This window comes from Oncorhynchus tshawytscha, linkage group LG09 (assembly GCF_018296145.1).
Source record: "Oncorhynchus tshawytscha isolate Ot180627B linkage group LG09, Otsh_v2.0, whole genome shotgun sequence".
NCBI lineage: Eukaryota > Metazoa > Chordata > Actinopteri > Salmoniformes > Salmonidae > Oncorhynchus > Oncorhynchus tshawytscha.
This window is the reverse complement of record NC_056437.1, coordinates 29,614,372-29,631,895: the sequence shown is the minus strand read 5'-3', so window position 1 is coordinate 29,631,895 and position 17,524 is coordinate 29,614,372. Positions and strand designations below refer to the sequence as shown.

The following is a 17,524-nucleotide window of genomic DNA, read 5'->3' as shown; positions in this document are numbered from 1 at the left end:
ATTGTGTTTTCACCATGTGGAGGGATGTATATCTTTAATGAGAAAAATATATATAAATGATTTATGACCGTGTCCATAATTTGTCAATAATTAACATCTAATAACATTTGTCTTGTTGTTGTGCATTATATTACCCATGTGGACAACCTCACTGGAAGTTTTGTTTTACCATTTGACATTTGCATGACAATGAAATGAAATGAAGCACAATATTTGAATACCTTGGGTTCAAAGGCTTTGATACATTTTAATGGCTAATCAATTCAACACAGCATTATATACACACCCAATTCAGTAAATAGCATAGCAGGCCACTCACCAGCCAGAAATCCCCTGAAAATCAAACACTACAGTTTAAAAGCAGAGAGCATTAATACATATGGAGAATGAAAACGGAGTATCTTATTTAGCTTATACCTTTAGCACATCCATAGAATTGGGTTTCCTTGCACCCCACACACAGTAATCAGTCAAAAGGACAAACAATAGGTACTACATCAAGAGTGAATGCAAAAAAGCTGCCGTAAGTGCTTTGACACACTTAGAAAAGAGCGACTCCCACATTACACTCCCACATTTCACTTGAGTGTTGTAGAGAACTTTGGCACATTCTGCTGTTTTCTCTAGTTACAGTAATGGACAGCTCATTTACTAACACAATCTAAAGCAACAGGAGCTAGATCATGTTCACAATCTATATACATATCAGTAAGCAAGGCGACGGGTCGGTTTCTTAGTTCTGATTACCATGGAGAGCAGCCATCTCTCCAAGTCACTCAGATTTAGAGAGCTAAAAAGAGTCCACAATCTGACAATAGCATCAGTGACACTTTTTAAAAGCTTTTTTTTTAAATGTGTGAACCAAAATCAGAGACACTCCATCCAATGTGAAAATGAGCAACAGACATCAGAGACTCATCCTCCTGGACTGAGAACCACGGGTATAAGACTGGTGAGCAGGGGAGGGGATTAAAGTTATAACGACCCAACGTGGTCTCAGGGCAATCTGTATTATTCTCAACGTAAATCTTTGACACTCCATTTAGCATGATATATTACGTTACATTAGGTTATGTTATGAATGGAATAGCGGTCGTACAATATCATACAGTCATGGATTGAGCCCACCCCTCTTCTTTGACCAACCTCCCTACTTTAGTTTCTGTCCAAAGTAACTAGACCATTAGTAGGTATCATACGTCTTTGGAGGTGCTCAGAAATACATAAAGTATGGCTCTGAGGCTAGGCTGAGGTGATAAACCAGATGGTCAGAGGAACCATGTGTCAGTAATTGGAGCCCTCCAGGGAAGCAGCCAGCAGTAGGTAGGGGATCCAGGTTGCAGGTGTGTCTCACAGGGGATGGATGGAGTTCAGTGGTGTGATGTGTAACTGCGCCCCTCAGGCCCAGTCTATGGGGTGATGGAGACGTGAAAGGGCATAGTTTTTAACAGCGCAGCCCTTTCCTGCCCAGGAACCGCAGGACTGCATAGTTATATGTGGTGGCTACCACATACATAAACTAGAGATAAAGATGAAGAGTGGGACAAAAGAGAAACTATTTTTAAAAATGAAACAATTCCTAAATATGTTTTTGCAAAAGTGCAGCTTCATTTAGATGACACAATTATTCAGTAGCCTCACAAGCTGATCTCTCTTCGTGCACACGTTGATCACTTCCATATGCCCCTACAGTTACACCTATATAACACTAAGTCTGTTCTCTATTGGTGAGCTTTTCTCTTATGACCTGGCTGGTCTTGTCATCTTAATAATTGTTGAAAATCAATAAAGACTTAGCTACTGTGCTGATGGACAGTATGATACATTTTTCTATTTCTCTGTTATTATTCTTCTCTGCCAAAGAGGCTTAAACGAACCCCATGCCTCTTTGGTGGTATGCCTTAAACTAAGCCAAATGGAGCTGCAAATTCAAGTCGGTAATACTTTATAATAACTATCCTTTATAAGCCATTTATAAATGAACTAAATATTACCAAATGATGTATAAATCTTTGTAAATGATTAGTACATTATTAGTAACTGCATTAGTTAAACATAATTTTTGTAATTTTTAACTAATATAGTTACTAGTAATGTACTGATATTTCACTATTAATAATCTGCGAATAGTTTATTTATTTACTAATTTATAAATGGTTTATAAAGGATAGCTATTATAAACTGTTACCATCAAATCATACTCTGAACTTAAACCAAGAGGTTGACAGGCCCCATAGACTCATCAGTCTCTGGGTGGACGTTCTTACTCACCAGAGCCAAGAGAGCGATCCCTGCACCAGCAAAGGCAGCGATATATAGGTCATAGGTGATGAAGAACTGCAGAGACAAAACATGCAAATATGATTAAATGCATTTTAGTACACATTATAAAAAGGGGCTTCATAGAGTGCATGTACCGTACATTGAATTGCTATGCAGAATGATCATTTAGCTATGTGTTTTGTGGTTTAAAGGTTACATAATCCAGGAACATTCATTCTTTCAAAGTAGTTTTATTGTCAGACAGAGCTACCACCAACTCACCTCTTTTGTTTTGCAAATGGATGCCAAGGTCATTCCACAAGCCTTCCCTGGCATTGCATTCCAGGGCAGCAGTCCTAAAGCGAAGCTTGTCTCATTAATGTGAAATGAAGTACATTACATTTCAAATGTAAAACATTTATTAAACAGAAAATAACATAAGGTGGCCCGGCTGGGCCCATCATAAGCTAAACGTACCATACTGCCGGGCATCCATGCAGATCCAGCCATGCTGGTTGATGCTGGGTGTCGTCTCAGCCAGGATGTTGATGGTGTGGCAGGTCTGTGCCATGTTGAAGAAGAAGAAGACGGGTATGGCTGTAAAGGCAAACACCGCCAGCCAGATCACTGCCAGGACGTATGTCACAATGATGAACTGTGTAGCAGGAAACAGAGTAGGAGGTCACAGGAAGTTATTGGTCAAATTCCAGGGAATCAGGATGTGACACAACATGTCCCATGAGGCCTTATTACTGCAGTAATACCCCACCACAGAGGGTAAATATTCTAACATGAGCCTAATATCCCCAGAGCATAATATATGAGGGATTCATGGATAATTAACTGATGATTAATTAACTACTCTATGAATTGTTTATGGATTGTTTTTCAACCTCTATTGCAGTGGGTGGGTTACAAGCTAGAGTACAGTAGGCTATAGTGTCAATATTATTTTAGCAACCTAACAGCGAGGTGGCGTCATTCCCTCCTCCCCCCTGCCCCCTCACCTCTCTCTCTCCCACTCCCCTACTCACCGTCAGACTAAGGCAGCGGCCACATCTGGTGCTCCGGAACTCTCCGAAGGTCTGCTTGACGGCACTGGTGGTGTAGAATCCCTCAGCCAGCAGCAGGATGCAGTAAAGGAAGAAGAAAGAGGCCAGGCCATAGATCACGTACTGGAAATACTTGATACTGGGAGACAAGGACAGGTCATAATAAGGAGAGGTCAGATATAAACATTTGCTGTTGAGAGGTGGCTGCTCTCAACCTACCTAAAGGAAGGGGTACTACTACTAACTTCTTCTACTACTACTACTACTACTACTACTACTACTACTACTACTACTACTACTACTACTACTACTACTACTACTACTACTACTGTAAGAGTCTTTACATTTATGTTGCTTGATTTCCACAACCTATCTACAAATACAAACACTTACTAGGAAGAAAATTCTACTCATCAATTAAAAGGACCCCTCAACTCACAACGAGGCCAGGACAACATAGTCTTGTATGTTACGAGCGAAGTAAGTCTCGGCGAGAACCTCTGTGTTGGCCAGTGCCTCGTGCCCACAGCCACAGAACAGTGCCATGCCGGTGAAGCAGAGCAGAGTGGCCACCAGGGACGGGTAGGGCACTGCCCCCAGGCAGCGGATACAGCAATCATAACAACCTGGTGAGGGGGCATAATACATCAACACACAGGCGGCACACACCGCACACACCAACACACAGCACATCTACGCCACAGTCCAGACACCTGTCAGTCACCCTACTTGGGGAGCTGTTGAATAAAAAGACCCCACTGTTTCTGCTGAAAATCCATCAACATCCACCAACAACTTCCATCAACAGGCATGAAAGCAACAGAAACATTTTAGCGAAACACAACAGCGAAACCAAGTGCAGCAGAGCAGCGTATCCAACCAAGTAACGTTAAAGCGCCCATACAAAACCAGCCACCAATGACTTCACAGCACTCTCATACACTTCCTCCAATGTAAGCTGTGCTGGGGAAGCAGATAGGAAACATCCAGACTGTTAATGGCTGTATTGGTATAGGAATCAGAGAGAGAGATGCACCTAGGGCTTTGCAAAGCCAAGGCTGTCTGACCGGAAACATTTGCTGCTTTCGATCTTGTGCTCCTCAACAACAAGCAAAGAGTTTATGAACCAGTGATGCTAAAGGCTCTTCTGCAGGATATTGCAACTAAAGAACAGCTCTCTGCACTGGTTTCATCCGTGTGTAAAAGCTCCTCAGCTCCTGCCAACAGCTTACAGTTCAGCCCCTCTTCTCTCCAGAGTCCAACCCTCTTTCACCACCACCCGCCACCACAGGCGTCACCAAGAGAGGAGAGAGAGAAGAGGGCACTGAGGGATGGGCTCCAGGGGCTTAGAGAGAGAGCCTGTCTTTGTGGCGGGATACACAGTGCCCTTTGTCTTAGCTAGGAGTGGAGGAGAACAAAGGCCAGCGATGTCAAACAAACAAAGACCACACTAGCACCACCTCACACACACAAAACAAGCGCGCACGCACGCACACACACACACACACACACACACACACACACACACACACACACACACACACACACACACACACACACACACACACACACACACACACACACACACACAAACACACACACATCTAATAAACAAGCCATCGGGTGCCTGGGCAGGTGGGGCGGAGGTCAGGGGAGTATCTCCACCACCAGGATTCTCACAGTACCGATGGCAACGTCAGTGCTACTCACCCAGTCCAGCCCACAGCTACAGCTGGCTGGGACTGGTACTATGGCAGCGAATAAGTGTCTATGTCAGCAGGGGGTGGGGACTGCGGTTCAAGTGTTCAAGGGTGGGAGGAAGCACAATGAATGGGTGGGGGAAAATATCTTCACAACAACAACCAAGTGGCTCATCAAAGTTGTATGATCTACAAACCCCATTCGGGAATGGCAAACACTGTCATGATCATACATAATAGATGACTGAGCAACTGTTGCACACTGACTAAATGTTCCTGTAATATTATGGTTTCTGTGATTTTAGTTGGTAGGAAGGAACAAAGTATATTAATGAAATATACTGCCATTTAAATAAAAACAGCAACAGCTGGAAAGTTGTTTGCGTCCCTGGAAATTACATCAGCTGCAGACGCCCCCTCTTCAGCTGTGCTTTGAAACGCCACGATAACCTATTAATAAAATCACAGCACAGATACCACTGAAGGATCATACCAAACTAAGTCCTTAAATCATGCTAAATCTGAATCAACTGTAGTGCAGAGTAACTATTTTGTTTGAAGAAATAGTAGTGAAGGAGGAATAGTTGGTCGACTTAAACTGACTCCAGAGTCAGATCTACCACGTGAATCAAAGGACTCCATGCAAATTTGCTAATTATGCCCTGGACAAGACTGGAAGTGTGAGAGCCTTTGACATGATCAACCTTGCATGACCTCTCCCTGACAGCAGCCTGTCTCTGGTCCTCTGTCTCTCTGAACCCAATGAGTTCAATCCACCTTTTAGAAAATATTTTACAGATATTAGCTGTGTGAGAGCTGGTTCGATTTGAATTTTAATCTCACTGATTAGATGATGATCCTGAATGTATTTGAATTTTAATCTCACTGATTAGATGATGATCCTGAATGTATTTGAAGTTTAATCTCATTGATTAGATGATGATCCTGAATGTATTTGAATTTCATGTTTTGTTTTCAAGGAATTGCAATCAATGTTTTGAGTAATGAGTATCAATAAGCTTAGCTTATCTCAAATGTTCCAAATGGACTATTTAGTCTACAATATTACCTACGTGCAACCTGGAATAATATTTGAGCAATCCTGCCTATGTTTCTAATGTTGCAATATTACCAATGTTGTGTTATGAATAACCCATGAGGTACCCACAAGTGGACATTATAATCTTATCAGACAATCATACAATCAACTTGCAATAAAACCAGCAATTATCACAATATTAATCAAGCCTTCATCTTGTTCTCAAGTGAAGCAACAATTATATTTTCTAAAATATATATATATATATATTTCAAAAGTAGATTAATTATATTCCACAGACTTTTACTATTAAGATAGTCATAGAAAATATTAAAAACTCATTAGATAACCACTTACCCATGTTCAGAAAGAGGTATGGGGTTATTGAGGTTTAGCTTGGCGGCTTTGTGACTGTGATTTGAGAAGTTATTCCCCACCACTCCTATATGAATCTGACTCACGCTTTTGTCTGACCAACAATAGACAGACCCTCAGCTCCCAGATACCAGCAGATCTTAAAGACACAAAGTCCCTTTTCAGCCACTGTCCATCACTAATGCAGCCCTGGGTTCAACATTAAGGACAGTGCAGGGGTCAAAGACCCGTAGACCCTTGCTTTTCAGTCACTCTCATGCATAACAAATTCACACAAACACATAGCCTTTTCTGTGTAGTACACTTGCAGCATACTTCCTCATAAACATTGCTGTGGCATGTCTCCCTATAAATTGGCTATGGATTTTAGGAGTAAGTTATTACATATTTTAAATGTTAGCAATCAGATACAACTCAATGAGCAGCACTTCATATCCTTTCACATTTCAAAAGATATGCCATATTTTTCAAAATTTCTCCTAGACTGAGTATGACATCCTGTATTCACCAATCCAGAGCAGAAACCTTATAACAATTTCCCTAAATACAATCCTATTCCTATGCATACAGATCGACTATCTTAATTTGAACACTGTTTTTGCTGAGATTTTTCCTGTGCAGGAAGAAATTCAAATTATAGTGTATTTGAAGTTTTAAAAGGCTTCTAAAGTTTGTAATTTCCACTGAAATGTCAAACTTGATTTGCCCTAACAAAAAATGTATCAACCCCTACAAAAAAAAGTCCATTAATTATAATCCACATAATAATTCAGATTTCCTGTTGCTGAATAATTACTTTCCTGCTGTGAGAAACAGGGTGAAATTAAGATAGCAGATCTGTAGGCCTTTTTACTGTAGGTGTGATCATCATGTGTGATCATGTGTGGGCTGCTGCATGGACAGTTTATTCTCTCTCAGTAGCCAGGCTATTCATAGTCTGCATAGTATGTGTGCTGCCTATCTGAGGTACGTAAAGGACACCACATGGTCAATGAGAGCAAGCTCTGGCTGGTGGGTGTGTTCGGCTCTTCAGAGAAGCATCTTCAGGAAACAGAGAGATATGAAGAATGTGCAGACAAAGGTATAAAACAAAAGGCAGACCATGGAAATGCCACTGGACTGACATTGATTAAGTAGACTAACAAGGGGACATTGAGGGCTGGATCCAGCTGCTGCCCTCCCTCCCCTCCCTCATCCCTGACCCAGTTGATGTCAAAGCCCACTCCTTACAATGGTCCCAGTGTGCAGCTGGAGCAAACACCACACTGTCTTTTTGGAGTGTGCCTGTAACCTCTTATCCTCTTTGACTTTCCCCAGTCTTAGCCCTTGACCAAAATATCAACATACAGTTACAAATGTACCATAGATTATGATAATGTGCCAAAGCTGTGTCTATGTAATCTCAACTGGTCCCAGTCATATAAGGGGCATTGCCCTGATGCCTCAAAATCCAAGCTGAAATTGTGCTGTTTGTCTTCCGTTGAAAAATAATCTTGATATGTGATACAATTGAATTAGATTGGCCATCTGACTCATAGTAAAGCTGATACATTTTTTAAAGTTGATGGATTTTGACAAGAAGACAACTCAGTTCCAAAAAATCTTTAATCAGCCCATTGATATTGAACAGTAGTATTAGTCAATTGTGTTCTATGATCGTATCAAAGAAAGCAAGATGACAATAATTCTCAGAGCGATGTGCATTCTCCCAGAATAATACTGTGAAGTGTTCACATTGAATTCAAAAGACACTTTCATAGTAATGCTTCAAAACGTGTTATGCTGCAAAATCTGGCTTTTGTGTAAATGGGATGAAGCCTATGGGTGAATCTCAGCTTGCTCAATCTGCAATATTTTAAGCAAAACTCTTTAAAATCTGATTGATTCAGGTAGTTTATACATACAATTGTGATATACTTAATTATCTTACTGAATACCTTTATATTCATATAAACAAATAACAATAAAAAAACTGCTGGTCTAAGTTTATTCTGTACAAACAAGCCAAGCCTATGGAATCATATCAGTTGGTTAGAGTAGGTGCCATCTTAAGCTATTCTCTGTTTATAACAAAGCAGAAGTCGCATTCGCAGAACGTGTTTAGCAAAAGAAGACACAGTCAACTGAAAAATAACAAAGGTACTTAAACAGACGACCATAGATCGGAGTACAACACTAATATGATGAAAGCCAATACTTCAAACAAATGTCAAACAAATGTCTTACCAATTTACACTTGTACATTGCACTTTGCGTGTGCACAGACACGCGCACGCTCACAAACATACGCGCACGCAAACAGACACAAACACACGCACACACACACACACACAGTCACACACACACACACACACACGAACGCACACACGTTGTGCATATTCAAATAGAAATATTGTTTGGATAAATGTGATACTTTTACTACAAATTGTAATCAATGTTGTAGTGAAGGTTCAATTCATCACAGTCACCGTAACAGTATTTCTCTAAGCAGAGAATGTTACAGTAACAAGCCATTCTTTAGTCAGGAAGTAAAAAATACCCTTTTAAGTTGTGAGTAACATGAGGAATATGTATAAAATAGCTTCATAACACAGATTTTCTGCTTTTTACAAATGTCCTTCAGTCACGGATGAGTCCAGATGTTAATTGTTCCACAAAGAATTGTTGAAAATCAAAACAGATATCATAGTAAGAAAAAAGCTTCCCGTACAAATCCAACTGTACAAACACTATACTGAGGTTGTACAAGAAAGAAACAAATAAATGTTACCCTCAAAAGACAAGAATGGGAAATAAAAAGCTTTTTTTCCCCATGTTTTAACCAGCACACAAAGGCTTTTGAAAATGATTATAAGAAAATGACACTGCTTATAGACCTCCTTCTGTGAGGAAGAGGAGGCAGTAGTATTATATTGGCGGCGATTCTGCACCCTTTGAGCAGAAAAAGCTTTGTATGGCTCTTGCAGTATGAACATAAATTCAAACTTATCTTACCCACGCATCCCATACCAACTTCTGTTTTGTATTCATTCCTAAACTACTGTACAGCACAGCACACACCTCAACTCACCTCTACAATCTCTGTCCCCTGTGGTCTGTATGTCATCTGTCCCAGGCTGGGTCTATACCCGGGTGGTGGAGTGGGAGTGGGGCAGGCCTGTGGAGTTGTACCCGGATGGGAAGGTACTGTAGGGGTGCATATTGGGAAGGCCCATCAAGGAGTTGGGGATCATGGTGATATTGTTGGGTGTCATCAGGGGGATGTCGTCTGGTGAGCGGCGCAGGGTCATGGTGTAGTCCATGTTGGTGGAGAGGTGCAGGGGATCGTGAAGGTCATGAAGGTCATGGAGGTCGTGGAGATCATGGAGGTCATGCAGGGTGTCACACTGGTTCATCTGGCTGCTCTGGGTCATCTGATGGGACAGGCTCTCGTCGATGGTGGTGGTGGTGTGGCTCACTTCATTGCCGTTGCTCTGTCGCTGGGGACTGGCTTGATGGGGGCTGCCGTGGCCATCCTGCCGGCTGCGCTTGTCCTTACGGTAATAGAGCGCGGCAAAGGCCAGCACATTGAGGAACAGCAGTGAAGCGCCCACAGCGATGGTGACACTCAGCTCAGTGGAGTAATCTCTCGGGTTAGCCACAATCAGAGGACCCGTTTCCTCCTCTTCCCCGTTACTGCTGTGGGCCGTGGAGACAGGCGGACGCTTGGTGGTGCCAGTCCTCTTACCGTTGGAGTTGGTGGTGTCCTGGGGAGGGACCTTAGTGGTGGTGGAGGTGTATTGGAACATGTCATGGAGGTTATACAGGTGGGGCACCAGGTGCTTCCAGAAAGCTACCTTGGTGGCGCGGTAGTGGTCACGGATGCGAGGCTTCAGGCCGATGTGAAGGTACAGCTGGTCATGGGGGTTGTACTTGGACCAGGCCACTTCCTCAAAGCGGTTGGCCTTGGTGTGGATGAACTTGGTGTCCTGAGGAACTGGCTTGTTGGGATCCCTGCAAACAAACAGTGAAGACAGGGATCAGAGATTGAGTACCACATAGAAGACATTAAACTTTAATTTGTTTCATTATGGGGGATGTCAACAGGCAAGTTGTGAGCTGTGAGACTGGTTGATGTAATGTCACAGAAATGTCTTTCTTGGTAAGTCTCTAAGAGCGTCCCACACCTGGATTGTGCAACGTTTGTCCATTATTCTTAAAACAATTATTCAAGCTCTGTCAAATAGGTTGTTGATCATTGCTAGACAACCATTTCCAGGTCTTGCCATAGATTTTCATGTAGATTTAAGTTAAAACTGTAACTCGACCACTCAGGAACATTCACTGTCTTCTTGGTAAGCAACTCCAATGTAGATTAGGCCTTGTGTTTTAGGTTAATGTCCTGCTGAAAAGTGAATTTATCTCCCAGTGTCTGTTGGAAAGCAGACTGAACCAGGTTTTCCTCTAGGATTTTGCCTGTGCTTAGCTCCATTCCATTTCTTTTTTATCCTGAAAAACTCCCCAGTCCTTAACGATTACAAGCATACCCATAACATGATGCAGCCACCACTACGCTTGAAAATAAGTAATGTGTTGTATTGGATTTGCCTCAAGCGTAACATTTTGTAGTATTACTTAAGTGCCTTGTTGGAATATTTGTATTATGTACTGGCTTCCTTTTTTTCACTCTGTCAATTAGGTTGGTATTGTTGAGTAACTACGATGTTGTTTATCCATCCTCAGTTTTCTCCTATCACAGCCATTAAATTCTGAAACTGTTTTAAAGTCACCATTGGCCTCATGGTGAAATCCCCGAGCGGTTTCCTTCCTCTCCGGCAACTGAGTTAGGAAGGATGCCTGTGTCTTTGTAGTGACCGGGTGTATTGATACACCATCCAAAGTGTAATGAATAACTTCACCATGCTCAAAGGGATATACAATGTCTTCTTTTGATTTTATCTACTAATAGGTGCCCTTCTTTGTGAGGCATTGGAAAACCGCCCTGGTCTTTGTGGTTGAATTTGTGTTTGAAATTCACTGCTTGACTGAGGGACCTTACAGATAATTGTACTGTATGTGTGGAGTACAGAGATGAGGTAGTCATTCAAAAATCATATTAAACACTATTATTGCACAAAGAGTGAGTCCATGCAACTTGTCAAGCAAATGTTTACTCCTGTACTTATTTAGGCTTGACATAACAAAGGGATTGAATACTTATTGACTCGATATTTCAACTTTTCATTTGTAAAAACTAAAAATAATCCTAATTCCACATTGACATCACAAACTGTGTGTAGTCCACTGACAAAAAAATGTAAATGTAATAATTTTTAAATTCAGGCTGTAACACAAAATGTGGAATAAGTCAAGGGGTGTGAATACTTTCTGAAGGCACTGTACATGTGAAGTGCATCTATACTGTATGTCTATAAATATTGGTTCTTCTGCACAGGCTTCAATGCGCATCTAAATATGATTAGGAAAACTTTTGGGGAAAATACATGGACACAAATGGGAAATATTCTGAAAGAAGTGAAAGAATGACCCCATTATTTTACTATACAATCAAGGCTGACCAGATCTCAGTGTACTGTACTCACCCACTCTTAGCGAAGTTAGTCCAGTAGGTCATGACCACAGCGCTGAGCATGATGTCATTCCTGGAGAAGTTGCACGGGAACAGGTCAGTGGCTCCCACCATGGGGATGCCAAACACATAGGGCACCTCGTCCCCGTGGGCCGAGTCCGACCACACAGGCTTCATCAGGCTCTGGCAGTGGTGGTAGAAGGCGTAGAAGTATGTGGGCGAGCCGTAGCGGGCGTGCAGGTCAGCTGTCACCACTGAGGGCTCCACCCACTGGTGGTCAGTGAACAGGGCAACTAATGTCTTCCTCCTGGTCTCCGGGTTGTCCCTGTCGGCCCAGTCCGTGTACATGAACTTGATGGTCTCCCTCAGAGTGTCCTTCCCCTCCGGGTAGCCATACAGGCTGTCCACAAAGTCCGACACAGCAAAATCAAAGTCGCTGCCAGATACGCCGTCCTCCAGGTCCACAACAGTCTCCACAAAGCGCAGCCCTTCCCCCTGGTTGACACCCAGCATGATGTCATAGTTGAGGAACTCGCCCTGCTCCATCAGGATCTCGGGATCATCAGGGATGACATCACCATCGATGACGGGGCCAAAGGCTACGTGGTAGCGGGCTGGCTGGATGTCCTGCTCCACCAGCTCTCTGGCACTCTTCTTCTGCAGGCAGGACACCATGTCCAGGGTGTCCAGCACGTTGCAGCCCACCCTCTCGGCCAGCATGCGGGTGTACTTGACAGGCTGATAGTTGACGGCCCAGCTGGACAGGGCTGAGCCACTCTGGATGATGGCTCTGTGGAACAGGCCTGAGGAGATCACAGCACAGTCAGGCACAAACATAGATCAGAGGAGGGCTGTTTGGTCAACAACCATCTGAGACAGTAAATTCTTAGGCCTACCCTGCAGTATAACATATTGGTAGCTTCATAGGATCTCTATCTAGGTTCTGATGATGAGAGGTCAGTTTTGACCAGACTTTTTATGATAATTTGTGCTCACCGCACAATTTCATCTGAGATGGTGATAGAAAAACCTCATCAACATTGCTTTTTCAATCTGTGTATCTGCAGTCTCAGTTAACTTTCATGTTCCTTTAACGAAAGATAAATCACTAAATAATATCGAGGGAAAGGATGGAACTCTAAAAATGATATGAATTCTAATTGAGAGTGTATATTTCACAATTAAAAATAAAGCTTAGTAAGTGGTGCATATGCAAGGTCTCACAACATTGGCCACATTAAAAAGGGATTTGAATTCATTAAACTCTCACTCAACACAAAGGCATCATATTTGTGGCACTCATCTTGAAGAGTACTGATTTTGGGAATGAGTCACGATAGAAAATGTCAATTTACACACAAAAAAAATGACATTTTCGTGAATACACACAGTAGCCTTGTTGAAAACATCACTGTTAAATGAACCTTTAAGATTACATTTTAAGAAACACTATTAATTCAACCTAACTGTGCAAGAATTGGTCCAGTGATTTTGATGTGGAATATCTCTCGCTCTCTGCTGACACTCACAGCTCTCTCACTCTCTCTCTCTCACTCTCTCTCTCTCTCTCTCTCTGCTGACACTCACAGCTCTCTCACTCTCTCTCTCTCTCTCTGCTGACACTCACAGCATGTCCATCAGAACCAAGTGTAATGGAGGTCCATGGACAGCCAGGCAAACCAAATAATAAACATTGACAGAAACCATGCTCCAAAATCAATACCACATCAGGGGGTGTGTGAGCAGGTGTGTATGCGATAACAGGCAGCCCTCATGCAGGGAACTACACACACCACAGTAGCACACACAAAGTCAGTCATCGCATCGTGCCTCAATAGCTGCGTCCTCAGGGAACTCTCTAACCAAAGACTACTTGGCTATGTGGCAGGGCCACCATTTTATTTGACGGACGTGTACAGTAATTTCGAAATTTGATTGTGCATCAGAAGTTTCTCTCTATTTATCAATTAGCCCATGTCAAAACATCTTTCAGATTGGTAAATTAGTCTAGCAAAATATCTAAACTTGTATGAATCATGATCGAATTACCGACCGTGCATGCAGGGAACGTGCCCAGTGGCCCTGACTTCCAGGGGGATATTGTTAGGCACTCACTCAGAAATCATATTAACAAGTCATGGCAAAATGGGTATAATTCAGACCTGGGATACCTGTAGTTTAAACTATGTTTGTGGAAAGTAACTCTTCCCACAAATATAGTTTGTGGAAATAACTACTTTTTAAAGCTATTCAAATACAGATCTCAGAAAGTAACTACTTATTAAAACAATTTGAATACAGATCTGAGAAAACAAGTACTTAAAAAAAATATTTGAATACAGTAAGGGACTACTTTTCTGAAACTATTGGATTGGCTGCCTTCAACTAATGGCAGGACTGTATCGGAACTGCATGCTGAAGATAGAATGAATAGAGCACACACAATCTCCTATACTATTCCAATCTATCTGGCAGTCATATTTGATCTATACAATACATTTATATCTGAACATTTTGTAAATGTCCATTCTCCTGAATGTCAATTGCCCCAGGTGTACATAATCAAGTCAAACCAATTAACCAATGACATTTTGTACAGATAAGTATAAATAAGTTGCGACACTCAACTTTTGTATGGCTCTTTCAACATGCCACTGAAAAGGTCAAAAGCTGCAATTAATTTTATGATACCTGAAAATACTGCAGAGTAATTAAAAGCCATTTGCAAACACTACAAACATCAATTTGGATACTTACAAAAAAACTACTTGGAACATCTGTCCATCTGAGGGTAAGTGTTCTTATTTCAAACACACACTATACCATCTGTAAAGGGATCATTTTTTTGATTTTCCACCTACCTCAGCTGTAGTTGATTTCCTTTCAACACTTAATAGCCATATTTTGTTACTATTAGCATTCTCAGTAACACTTAACATTCAACTGTTCTTGTGTCTGTGTAATACAACTGTCATTACTTTTGGAGTAACATTTTATTAGCTAACCCTAACCCTTTTAACTACTGTACACAAGAGGAATAGTGACTGTTTCTTATTCCATTTATGTAATAACTCCATTAATATGAAATTATAAAGCCATTTCCAAAGTCCTATGTAACACCAATGTTTCTATTGTAATAATCAAAGTTACTACACATGTATAACAACTATGTCAAGTGTTAGTATTACCTTGTCTCATTATGAACATATATTTGTTAGTCATTCTGAAGCAGCAAAAGTGGTCTACTCTAATGTTGAGGTGATTCCATGTCCCTCGTGTATTTCATTCAAGAATATAGGCTATATTGAGGTTCATATCTAAGAGCTCTCCAAACCATGTATTTATGATCATATATTTAGATTAACTGAACTAACTGTAGAAGTTGTTTTGTTCTTTATCAAATATTTGGCTGCCATCAATATATATATATATATATATTTTTTTTTTAAACTTGCATATTTTCAAATACCTCAAATATTAGGTTTTTATGAGAGACATTCAAAATACTTTAAAATATAATTTGTTCCATTTCGTTCTGTTTTTTTCTGTGAGCTCGATATGCAGTTTATGTAGAGATAAATCAGATCAAGCATGAACTGTGCAACATAGTAGGGAGTTGACGTTTCCAACAGGCCAATATTCTACACAGTTTAGCGCAGAAAATGTGGTAATTAACTACAATGACCATAATCTATTGCACGCCCGCATAAACTTGTCCGGTCTGTGCGGAGCAAGACATGGAGTCTGAGAGAAGAGAGAAGGCCAATTGAGAGGGATAGAAAGCAGTTGCTTCGCAAGCCTGAAAATGGTTACACTAGTGACCATATCCCCCGTGCATCCCGCAAAGGCGGAGGTGTTGCTAACATTTACGATAGAAAATGTAAATTTACAACAAAAAAAATACATTTTCGTCTTTTGAGCTTCTAGTCATGAAATCTATGCAGCCTACTCAATCACTTTTTATAGCTACTGTTTACAGGCCTCCTGGGCCATATACAGCGTTCCTCATTGAGTTCCCTGAATTCCTATAGGACCTTGTAGTCATAGCAGATAATATTCCAATTTTTGGTGACTTTAATATTCACATGGAAAAGTCCACAGACCCACTCAAAAAGGCTTTCGGAGCCATCATCGACTCAGTGGGTTTTGTCCAACATGACTCTGGACCTACTCACTGTCACAGTCATACTCTGGACCTAGTTTTGTCCCATGGAATAAATATTGTGGATCTTAATGTTTTTCCTCATAATCATGGACTATCGGACCACCATTTTATTACGTTTGCAATTGCAACAAATAATCTGCTCAGACCCCAACCAAGGAGCATCAAAAGTTGTGCTATTAATTCACAGACAACACAAAGATTCCTTGATGCCCTTCCAGACTCCCTCTGCCTACCCAAGGATGTCAGAGGACAAAAATCAGTTAAACACCTAACTGAGGAACTCAATTTAACCTTGCGCAATACCATAGATACAGTTGCACCCCTAAAAACTAAAAACATTTGTCATAAGAAACTAGCTCCCTGGTATACAGAAAATACCCAAGCTCTGAAGCAAAGCTTCCAGAAAATTGGAATGGAAATGGCGCCACAGCAAACTGGAAGTCTTCCGACTAGCTTGGAAAGACAGTACCATGCAGTATCGAAGAGCCCTCACTGCTGCTCGATCATCCTATTTTTCCAACTTAATTGAGGAAAATAAGAACAATCCAAAATGTATTTTTGATACTGTCGCAAAGCTAACTAAAAAGCAGCATTCCCCAAGTGAAGATGGCTTTCACTTCAGCAGTAATAAATTCAAGAACTTCTTTGAGGAAAAGATCATGATCATTAGAAAGCAAATTACGGACTCCTCTTTAAATCTACGTATTCCTTCAAAGCTCAGTTGTCCTGAGTCTGCACAACTCTGCCAGGACCTAGGATCAAGAGAGACACTCAAGTGTTTTAGTACTATATCTCTTGACACAATGATGAAAATAATCATGGCCTCTAAACTTTCAAGCTGCATACTATTCCAATTAAACTACTGAAAGAGCTGCTTCCTGTGCTTGGCCCCCCTATGTTGAACATAATAAAAGGCTCTCTATCCACCGGATGTGTACCAAACTCACTAAAAGTGGCAGTAATAAAGCCTCTCTTGAAAAAGCCAAACCTTGACCCAGAAAATATAAAAAACGATCGGCCAATATCGAATCTTCCATTCCTCTCAAAAAATTTAGAAAAAGCTGTTGCGCAGCAACTCACTGCCTTCCTGAAGACAAACAATGTATACAAAATGCTTCAGTCTGGTTTTAGACCCCATCATAGCACTGAGACTGCACTTGTGAAGGTGGTGAATGACCTTTTAATGGCATCAGACCAAGGCTCTGCATCTGTCCTCGTGCTCCTAGACCTTAGTGCTGCTTTTGATACCATTGATCACCACATTCTTTTGGTGCTAAATACGGCTGCTAGAATCCTGACTAGAACCAAAAAATTTGATCATATTACTGTTACTGTCATTTCATTATTTCCAATATGTTTTCA

At 41.3% G+C, this 17,524-nt stretch overlaps 2 protein-coding genes across 5 annotated transcripts in view; both read right to left on the bottom strand.

Annotated features, from left to right (window-relative positions):
- Positions 1-227: 227 nt before the first annotated feature.
- On the bottom strand, positions 228-6,539 carry plp1b (proteolipid protein 1b). Of its 2 annotated transcripts, none has more exons than XM_024431561.2 (7): positions 6,411-6,539; positions 3,754-3,940; positions 3,297-3,453; positions 2,740-2,917; positions 2,545-2,618; positions 2,272-2,337; positions 228-1,519 (listed from the first exon to the last, which is right to left on the bottom strand). In XM_024431561.2, exons 1-7 carry the CDS (start codon positions 6,412-6,414, stop codon positions 1,445-1,447), a joined length of 741 nt encoding a protein of 246 aa, XP_024287329.1. In that variant the 5' UTR covers positions 6,415-6,539; the 3' UTR covers positions 228-1,444. The 2 variants fall into 2 exon arrangements, with proteins under 2 accessions (XP_024287329.1, XP_024287328.1); XM_024431560.2 differs by lacking the exon at positions 6,411-6,539 and adding an exon at positions 4,351-4,778.
- Positions 6,540-8,015: 1,476 nt separating this feature from the next.
- Positions 8,016-17,524, bottom strand: part of LOC112257747 (neuroligin-3) — a 32,588-nt gene continuing 23,079 nt past the window's right edge. For all 3 annotated transcript variants that reach the window (XM_024431557.2, XM_024431558.2, XM_024431559.2), the window contains 2 exons: positions 12,011-12,800; positions 8,016-10,421 (listed from right to left, as the gene is read on the bottom strand). In XM_024431557.2, coding sequence (XP_024287325.1) covers positions 9,551-10,421; positions 12,011-12,800 — 1,661 coding nt within the window. In that variant the 3' untranslated portion in view covers positions 8,016-9,550. The remainder of the gene's footprint in view (positions 10,422-12,010; positions 12,801-17,524) is intronic.

What these genes read in the sequence shown, in the direction of transcription:
- plp1b (XM_024431560.2), bottom strand. Translation starts at nt 4,390, where the DNA reads ATGTTTCCGGTCAGACAGCCTTGGCTTTGCAAAGCCCTAG. An exon ending in TTGGCTTTGCAAAGCCCTAG is followed by an intron (nt 3,941 to 4,350) that starts GTGCATCTCTCT and finishes CCCCCTCACCAG; the next exon opens with GTTGTTATGATTGCTGTATC. An exon ending in GCCGCTGCCTTAGTCTGACG is followed by an intron (nt 2,918 to 3,296) that starts GTGAGTAGGGGA and finishes CCTGCTACACAG; the next exon opens with TTCATCATTGTGACATACGT.